General features: G+C 32.0%; 1 protein-coding gene across 1 annotated transcript; it reads left to right on the top strand.

The window, feature by feature from the left end:
- Window positions 1–2,744: 2,744 nt before the first annotated feature.
- On the top strand, window positions 2,745–4,018 carry LOC132731560 (uncharacterized). Its single transcript, XM_060717754.1, has 3 exons — window positions 2,745–3,188; window positions 3,330–3,719; window positions 3,833–4,018. Exons 1-3 carry the CDS (start codon window positions 2,745–2,747, stop codon window positions 4,016–4,018), a joined length of 1,020 nt encoding a protein of 339 aa, XP_060573737.1.
- The last annotated feature ends 6,333 nt before the right edge of the window (window positions 4,019–10,351 follow it).

Below are 10,351 nucleotides of genomic sequence, written 5' to 3'. Positions count from 1 at the left end.
ATCGATAAAATTGAATTTACCGGAACACTGATATCGTGTGCGTCGGTTTGAATCTTTACCAATAAATACCAAATATATTGACTTGATTGTTTAGTGTATTGAATTAGTACAAATGATGCTTTAAGTTTAGAATGAACATAGTTTATACGATTTAAGCAGGAAATGTGACACTTATGCAGTTGTAATTGTATTAACAGTATTGAGGTACTTTAAGTTCAATTTACACATGAAAGACGTTTGAATAACTTTTATTTGCCGAAAGCTGTGTAATAATCAATTGTGATGTCGAGGAAAATATGTCCTTATTACCAACAAACCAATTACCTTCGTATTAATGCACACGGAACATCTTGTTTTACATATAACTATTAAATATTGTTTCGTGAAGGTCAAATAATCATGTAATGTAATTGCGTAATGCTGATGTTTTCATTGATATTGGTAGCACAGAGTGGCTCATTGCATAACACTGGTTGGATCTTGAAACAAAGTGAGAGTGTTTCAATAAGCTTAAGGCTTCCAAACATTCAAACTAAAACAAATTAGTATAAACCAAATGTGTCACACTACCAATCTCAGGTAATCTTAATTATTTGTTTCAAAAAATGTCCATAAACAAGAACATTAGCATCACTTTAAAGCAAAATTATTAAATTAAAGTGTGAATATTTTAATTTTCTATTTGTATTTTCATTTTTCTTTACTTAATTGCGCAAATCAATTAGTGTAAGATAATTCGGCTCCCATTACTTGCAAAACAATTCATACTTTCGATAGAAAATTAACGGAAACCGCAATGAAGTTTAATTAATTAGATGTTGAGATTTATTTTGTCATTAAATGCTTTCATTAAAAACCTTTTTTTAGTAATCACTGAGATGCTACCAACGCTGGAATCATTTTTAACAAATCTCACATGATTAAAAAATTTCAAAATGTTATTATCGAAATTAAAGACAGAACCAAATCAACGAAGTCGAAAGTCATTAACAATTTTGTTATTATGAATGAAACTTTTCGTATGAAAACTGTCTTTTTAATTAGATTCGTAGAGCAAATAACCATGCAAAATTCTAACATAATATTTCTTTCTTATAAAGTTTAGTTATTTAATTATTTAATGGTCATTGCATTACGTAGTACTAACAAAACTTATGAATTTGGAATATTTTTTAAACAATACAGTTATTATTGTATAGAATGGGCATACTTTTATTTTGATCTGTGCATAGAAAATAATCAATATTCAATACAAGACATTGTCAATTTAATTTCATTAACTTGAAATAAAACGTCCGTTAAATAATTTCTCATTTCAAAGTGTTATTTAAAATCTTTGAAATGCATGTAAATGTTGTTATTTGAAAGATAAACAACTACGTACATGGCTATGTAAACAACAGTAAACAATTAAACATTATATATCATGCTTTCACACACACCATTTGATATCTAAAGGCACATTATGCATCAGAAGTAATGCTTCAGTCACACTACACCGTATAGCGTTAAAGGACGTCCAACGCATAACAAAATTTTCAATCCGTCAATGTCCGTTCGCATGCGTTTCTTTTCCGTTTATCATGCGGCGTTTGCGCTTCTTGTCCGATGGTGTCCGGCGGTGCTCGTTCCGTTCGGTGGAAAGTTTTGAACATGTTCAAAATTTGGAACGTACACCACCGGATAAAGTTGTCCTTCAAATGTACGTTAACCATGCGCTGGTATGCGTTTTGTTCGTTACTCGTACGTTCCTTATTCTGTACTTGTCCGGTTCGAGTCCGTTCTTGTCCGGTGGACCTGATTCACGACCGGACTACTAACGAACATGCAGCGGATGTAACGTATGTTGAACGGACGATAACGAACAAGGGACGTACAAGTATAATGGTTTCCTGTGGGGAACATTTTTAATGATATAAAGATATTCCATTTAACCATTTTAAACATGGTTTGGGGGGAATAAATAAACGCGCGGTTTTATCAGGAATATAGTTAACAATAATCGATCAATATAGAAGAAGGTCTTTGGAAACTGGTGATGGTTGATGACCGGAGAAGGTCGAACATAAAACAATTATTTCTTTTTAAGAAAATGATTAAATAGGCCTACCATTTTATGAATTATTCCGAGCAAGAAAAAGTAAACACACAAGTTTACGCAGAAAATATCTCTATTTATTCTGGCAGATGCCACTACGAATATTTTAATTTTGTAGATTTTCAGTATAAACAATTTATTGTTTGTAAAATTTGAGATACATATTAAAGAAACATTGATAATTTTCAAACACATCATTCAAGTTTTTACACCTTAAAACGGTAAAATACTTATAGAAAATAAGAAATATCACGTAAAAGCTGTTTGTTCATAATTAGGTGTCACTCTGATTAATTCCCTAGATGTAAATCCGGAACGTACCGGCAAACGGTATTTAGCCAGGTTTTCGAAAAGGTCAATTAACCAATCATGTACGGTTTACAGATCACATGCTTCTCCATGTACTGAAAACAGGTCACGTGCTCCTCCATACCTCAAAAGTTAAACGCGTACCAATACCCTGCGGTCTCCAGACCGCAGGGAATAAGAACTGATAAATAACAGACATGAATCGATGGTCCACCGCACAAAACTGATGATGAATAAAACGAGGTTTCCCTGGTGATATATATTCATATATTTTCCTGCATTTCAAGTGTAAGGACCTTCTGAAACTTTGATAGTTTGAGTAGCCGATCCACATATCATGGAGTGTCGCGTTAGAGCCCGCCTGCAGTATCAAGCGGCCGTGATCCAGGCACGAATTGACCTGTTGGATGCAAATGTAGATATTGTCGCTTATGAAAACAGCAGAAGAAGGAGGCGACTGCGGAGGTGGTGGTCAAAGGCTTGGCTGGGTCCTGAGAGACGTCGAATGTTTGGTCTCTACGATCAACTCATGATGGAGCTGCGTAGAGAAGACCAGCGGTCATTTACGAACTTCATGAGGATGCCTCCTGAGATGTTTGATAAGATTCTGGAACGAGTGGGTCCTAGAATAACAAAACAATATACTACATACAGAACCCCTCTTGACGCTGGAATGAAGATAGCCGTTACACTCAGACACCTTGCGTCAGGGTCAAAGTATTCCAACATGCTGTTTGCCTGGAGGATACCTCACAACACCATCTCTGTCATCGTGCGAGAAGTAAATATTTTTATTTTACCATGATTCTGACTGATAACTCGAACAATTACATGTATATAATTTCTGGTCTTTTAAAATATCAATAATTTGCTTACATGATTATTTCTACTTTTAAAATTGCATTTTTATTTACATTTTCAGGTGTGCAGAGCAATTATAGACGAGTATGTGGACGAGATCATGCCTTTGCCATCAACAGCTGCTGACTGGAAACGCATTTCAGATGGCTTCTTGGCAAAATGGAACTTTTCTCACACTTTGGGTGCGTTGGATGGCAAACATATTGCCTGTAAGTGTCCACCTAGTTCCGGGTCCACATATTTCAACTGTAAGAAGTACTACTCCATTGTCCTGCTGGCCCTCGTTGACTACGACTACAAGTTCATTTGGGCCGACATCGGAGGCCGCGGTGCTGCATCTGATGCTCAGTTGCGGAACGATTCCGACCTTAAAGCTGCAACGGGGAACTTGACCTGCCGAACCCCGAACCCCTGCCACACGACACGCAGGATGTGCCATTTTTCTATATTGGTAAGAAAAAAATGCGAGGAAATAAAATAATTGAACATACTGTAATAGACTGATTTCTTTAAATGTTTATTGTACTCGTAAATGCATGTAATATATTACTTGTCTATTTTCAGGCGACGATGCCTTTGGAGACCTATATGCAGAAGCCATACAGTCACAGAGCCTTGTCCGACGATGGAAGGATTTTTAACTACAGGCTGTCAAGGGCTCGAAGAGTGGCTGAAAATGCTTTCGGCATGAATCACTTGGTAGATCTGAGTCTTTTGGAATTTTTACAGACGGAGTTTCTTCCTCAGTAACTTCAATGTTTTCTTGTTCTTGAACAGCATCATTATCAGGGGGAGGAGAGGGTGACCTTGGAATATTCCTCTGTCTCCTGGCCTAAACCTTCCAAGTATTGGTAGCCTTGGCTTTTGGCATTTTGGAGCACATGTGTGATCTTTGAGAGCGTGGAAACTATTATGACGAAAAAAAAATTCGGACTATTTATACCAGTTTTGTCCGTCACGTGACCGGTAGAAATACGCTCGTCGAACGTTCAAAGAACGTTTTGTCAGTTCTTCATGCGCTTCGTGTACATTTTGTGTGGTACAAATCCGTTACTAGTACGGTGAAGTCCGTTAACTGTACGTCCTTCATCCGGTATATGTGCGTTGATCGTTCGGTCATTGATCGTTTTGTACGTTTTATGCGCCCCGTACAGCGATCATGAGAGCACCGAGCAGCAGCGGGAAATGCTTTTCATCACTGGATAACTTTCAGTCGCATTTTTTCTTTGCATTTGGCGTCCGTTAACGCTTTGCGGTGTAGTGTGACTGAAGCTTAATATTGTAAACAATTTTTACTTCTGTAATACTAACTCACTGTAATTATACCAATTGCCAACAAAGCAAAAGGAGCAAAGATGATTCAATTATATTGCAAATGAGTAAATATTTCTTTGGAAACTGTAGCAAGATACCAAAAATAAAAAGTTTTTTTAGAAACAAAAATGATAGAATATCTGAGAAATAATGGGCCTTTAAGATTATTTTAGTTTATTACAAATATGAAATATTGGAACGCAGACCTTAAAAATCCCATTCAAATATGGAATGGCTTACTTCACAGAAATCGCTACAGTAAATTATTATTGTATTCCATAAATCATTAAGAGCTTGTTAAGAAAAGAGACTTTTACTTCATATTTCATTCAAAGCTGTTCAAGCAGTTTACTATATCACACATTTAAACTTGAAAAGCTCTACCTATCATTTTCTTTTAAAATACAAAATGTCCACCCACTTCAATCTATCATCCCATAGTCTTTGTGTTTTTGTTGTTGTTGTTGTTGTTGTTATTTACTTTTCTTTTTGTTTGTTTGTTTCATTTGCATTTTTTTTTTTGGGGGGGGGGGGTCTGTCCGTAACAAGAATTTCATTCTTACTCGTCGAAATAAGCAAATATTGTCCTATGAAGAAGACGTTCGCCTTAAGTTATAATCATACAAAGTTACATAAGATAACAAGATCTGAAACACTTAACAAATTGAGTTCGAGCTGACGAAGAAAATTATTAAGAACTTTTTGGTGAAACTATTTGTACGGACAAATAGTGATCTTGCAAAACTTATTTTTTTATTTGTTCCGTAATTAAATTCTGTCATCTCACAAGGTCTCGATTATAAACAATTGATTTATGTGGCCGAGTGGTTAAAACAATTGCCTTCGAAACACTTGTACGTTACTACTGTGGGTTTACGGAATGTCACTAGTTTTAGTAAGATGCCCGCTTGTTCAAATCTGAAAAGTCCCAATATGACCTTAAATCGTTTGGTCACTTGAAACCAAATCAAAACACACTGAAAAAAACCGGATTATTACCAAATTAACTGATTGTCTAGCTCTCAGGTGCAATACATGCTCGACTTTTAGACACATCGCTTGACTTCAAACCTTGAGTAAATATATAGTAAATAAACCAAATAAAAGTAAGTGAATTGTCAGAAAAATCCAATTGATATAGTTTTTCTTGAGTATATAATATCTGAAATATTTATTGACGACGAGTTTCTTATACATTTTAAGTAAAAATATCATCACAAAGACAATATAATCGCTTTTATTGGTCAATTACGTATCATATTTCCTTGCTTTATGTTGCTTAAGTGTTGTTTGAAATATGACCTCCTATTGATAACAATGGTTGAATAGTAAATTAGCCATTGCCCTTTCGCTTTTTTTTCTTCAGATATTGTAAATTAATCATTCCGCAGTTGTTAAAGGTACACAATGCTTAAGAAACAAACATAATTTTCTTCTTAAGAAAGGGTTAACATTTGTTTTAATGTTTTTAATTGTTTTAATTGTAATTAATTGTTTTTAATAATTAAATGATTGTTTTAGAGCGTGTTAGATTCATTTTACCTTGAGAAAGTACGACTGAATTATTTGTCAAAAAGTAACAAAAAGTATACTTTGACATATTTCTTTGATAAACGAGGGATTAATTTACTCAATGTATACGCATAACAAAATTATTTAATAAAGATGGCCAATTTAAAGTACCGATATTATACAGTAGATTGTATGCAATACAACTCTCTGAAGTGACACATTTGAAATTTGCTTTAATTTGCCGAAATTGAATAAACGACCAACAAGGTGATTTTAATGAAGAGATAAAATATATAAATATTTGATGTACTTGTTATGATGGAAATATTGCCGCTTAATTTCTAGCTGTTACATTGTAATAAAATGGGCTATTCTGTAAAAGAAGTATGTTTTATAATGTAAAAGTAACAATTAAAAACAGACTGTAAATTATCATAATGGTCGCGTTTTGACATTTTTTAATTATTGTGAACAGAAAAAAAACAACTCTTAATTGTATTACTACATCATTTAATTGTTAACATAGGCACAATGAATTGGCATAATGAAACTTTCATTAAGGTATGATATATTTATATTACAAGATTGTAAATAGTGTTCATTGTTTGATAATAATCTACATTCTATCTTTATGGTCATTATAACGGGGAGCTGTGTTACTAATGTTAATGTGTCGGTATTTGAACCAGGATGGTAGGCTTGAGTCCTATTCCTTTGTTTTTCAAAATTTCATTAGAACAAATAATTTATGATTGCGTAAATTCATTTTCTTAATTTATTATTTTCAAAATTTTTGTTTCCTTTTACGTTTAAATATAATTCTTGCATCACTTTACGTAAAATCCTAAATAACCACATATTCATTACCTCAATGCTCTTTAAAACATGTCATTAGCATTTAAATCTGTACATTTAATTGACGAATTCTTCATTTCTATTTCCTGTAATGTTCTCCTAAATTTAAAATACACATTGTACGAAAATAACAAGGACCAAATTAGAACATTCGGGAAATAGTATAATTATATTCTAATTTAAATAATTAAATAAAGAAAAAATAAAACTTCGCCAAAAGCTGAAATAATGCATTTATTTAGTTTGAGGTATAATTTTATTCCATACTTAATCGTTAAGTAAAATGTAATTGCTTTAAGTATGTGATACAATGACTTAAGACTGTCATTTTGATGAACAAATTCTTTACAATTAGTAATGTCTTTTGTAAACAGTGACATGTTTGATACAATTACAGACTATTCATGCCATCATGTGTGTAATAATTACAATAAGATTGATAAAACTGAAACAATTCATTATTTACTGGGAATGTTTATTTTTGAATCATGAAATCTTAATTTCATAATAACATAAAATTGTATCATAGCTTTTATTGATATGATTTGAATCAGAATTATTTATCCAATTCCTAAATATTTTAAAAACACTTCAAAACATGTGTTTCGTTTTATACAGTCACAGCAACCTAACGTTGAAATGTTTAAAAACATATTGTAAAATAGTCCATATAAATAGTTAGGATGGTTGATTTTATCAATGATTCACGTAAAGCTTTGAAAGACAACTTCATAGAAAAACTAGCTTTATATTAATTCAAATGTTATTCAAGTTTGCTTGTATGTCAATGAAGCTATTTAAATATTAATAAAAATAACATAAACGATTGAATCTGTCCAAAATTCTTACTTTTATATATAAAAAAAGATATTTTTACGCATATGAAAAAAGCTTGCACTTTTAATAACAAACAAAGGCAGAATCGATAAAAAAATATTGATGCGATTATAATGTAGCTTGCACTTACCATTGCTGTCCACGAAAAGGCTCATAAATAAAGATATTTTTACAAATTTGAAGTTAACTTGCACTAAAAATTAATTGCCGTCCGTAAGCAGGCGGCTTATACCTAATAATTTTAATTACTAATTTCTTTTTTAATTTTCAATTCATTTCAAGCAAGTGACGAAATTATTTTATTCAACACTGTCTATATAAATGAAGACTTGCTTACACTGAACATCTAAACATAATATTTTTGTGACGAGCAACCTTCAATAGTGACCTTTTTCACTTTTATTTTATTATCTGCTTTATTTACAGCTAGTGTGTAGACTGTTTACATCGTAAGCTGTATACGGTGCAACAGTGCAGATCCCATGTACCATAAATCTGTTTTGCATACTTTTAACCAATTTCTGTTTGGAAAGTTTTATACCTAATTTTAGTTTGGGGCATATAAAAAAGTTTTAACTTCCAGTTTCTCAGATGGAAAGATCTCATTAAGCAAAATAAAAATGCAGATTTTAAGAACCATGAATCTATTTTGCAAATGTTTTGAGATATTACCCTTTGAATTCTTAGTAGTATTTTTTTGTTCAAACCATAAAGCTTTACAAATAGTTATCAATAACACATTATAAACGTTATGTATGTGCTTATGAATTGTAGCACTTCTTTGAATAATTTTGCCGCTATAACAACTTTTATTCTTCGTACTTAATTGTTGTTCGTACAAAACTCAAAAAGGTACATGTAAATTATACTAAAAAGTTTCAATCAAATATTTTGTATCATACAACGAGATATTTCAACTAATGTAGTGTCCTTGTTTTGAATTAAAGGATTTCCCATGTGGATGAAAACGACTTTTTTTAAAAAGTTATTTGTTGAAAATAAGATCTTATTTCTCTCGACATTATCATTGATTATTTAAACATTCCCACGAAATAGTCACTTAACGTCTAACAGGTGTAAATGAAACATATAAAATCAGCACATTTAAGAAAATTTCGATTGTAATGGTGTAAGTTTCCTCTGCAAACAGATTTAGCTGTTACGTAGTGAAGAAGATTGAATGAAAGCCGTTCAAATGAAATTAAAAGCTCCATGTATATTTCATACCATGTCCTAATTCAATACACTGTTATTTAAGTCATTGACTTTAGTAATTTGATTGGTTAGCAATCGCAACCAACGCATTCGAAACAAACGAAAAAAGGAAGAAAGAAACTCAACGTTTGTTAATTTTAGATTTATTTTGTGTTATTAATACTTATATTACATGTTTGCCTTTTATATTATCAATTATTTGTTAAATGAATATAATTCAATTTGACAATATCCAAATACTTAAACAAATTATTAAAACAGACAAAAAACCTGAGAGAAAAATATAATTGGGTCGGTAAGGGATGTAATAGTAATAATATAATAATTAATTATTACATTTTCTCTTTTTCGTTCGCCTCTAAAAAGGTTTGTCTAAATTTAAGTGATAGCGTGATTACTTTTATTGATCTGCGGTAATTATTTACAATAACAAAAACAAACTTGCAATTGATAAGTTAAACAACCTGCTATTAAATAGATATTCTAATAACGTTTGCAACCGTTTAGTTTGCTTTTCTGTATCATGTTTTAATCAGATGCAACCAGATAAGCCTTTGAATAGCATGATGGTTGCATATTCGTTTCCTCATTAACAGATGTTTAAAAAAAATCTGGGAATGCTAGTACATTGCCTTACAGATTCCGTGTTTATTTACTTTTAAAATCAGAACCGATTAACAGTCAAAAAATGAAATACAAATTTTTATTCTGTTGCATTAAATATTCTAATTAAAATTTCGATTTTAGTGAATAAATCACGAACATCAAATGCTGTACTGTCTACGTAATTATATTATTATCTTGTTAAAATCTTGTTGTTCTGTGTCAGTAACTTTTAAAAAGATATGTACATAAAACTGATTATGTTAAATTTTGAACAAAATGTTTTCTTCTGTCAGTAAATGAAAAAATAACGTTTGTAACGCAATGTTAACACATTTTTTATCACATTTCTGCATTCCTAGATAAGCATACAGTAATAGGTAATTTCGCTGCAAGTAACCGACTACTAATTCCATGTTTCAGCGGTGATGGAAATAAAGATCGAAGGTTATTGTAACTGTGCAATTTTGGCTCACCAGAGGATCGATTTAGCGACCTCTTGAGTAAAACGTACTGAAGTATGTCCACTAGTTTAGTTAATTATGAAAAGCTAGAATTAGGTCAGGCTTAGTTCAGACATAAGGGCTCATTTAAGAGGAAGTCATAAATATTTGTGTTTAACCTTCATAGTGTACAGATTTCGTATAAATCCCCTGATAAGGTTTTTGGCCTTGTTCTTGTCTGCACAAATTTAATATTCTAAGTGCTTTTGTTGTTATTTGAATGAAAGAAATAATGTCTTTACGC

Source organism: Ruditapes philippinarum, unplaced genomic scaffold (assembly GCF_026571515.1).
Source record: "Ruditapes philippinarum isolate M1 unplaced genomic scaffold, ASM2657151v2 ctg833_1_1_1_1, whole genome shotgun sequence".
In the NCBI taxonomy this organism is placed as follows: Eukaryota; Metazoa; Mollusca; class Bivalvia; order Venerida; family Veneridae; genus Ruditapes; species Ruditapes philippinarum.
The sequence above is the reverse complement of the archived record's forward strand: the minus strand, read 5'-3'. Positions and strand labels throughout refer to the sequence as shown.

What these genes read in the sequence shown, in the direction of transcription:
- LOC132731560 (XM_060717754.1), top strand. Translation starts at nt 2,745, where the DNA reads ATGGAGTGTCGCGTTAGAGCCCGCCTGCAGTATCAAGCGGCCGTGATC. An exon ending in TCTCTGTCATCGTGCGAGAA is followed by an intron (nt 3,189 to 3,329) that starts GTAAATATTTTT and finishes TTACATTTTCAG; the next exon opens with GTGTGCAGAGCAATTATAGA. An exon ending in TGTGCCATTTTTCTATATTG is followed by an intron (nt 3,720 to 3,832) that starts GTAAGAAAAAAA and finishes GTCTATTTTCAG; the next exon opens with GCGACGATGCCTTTGGAGAC.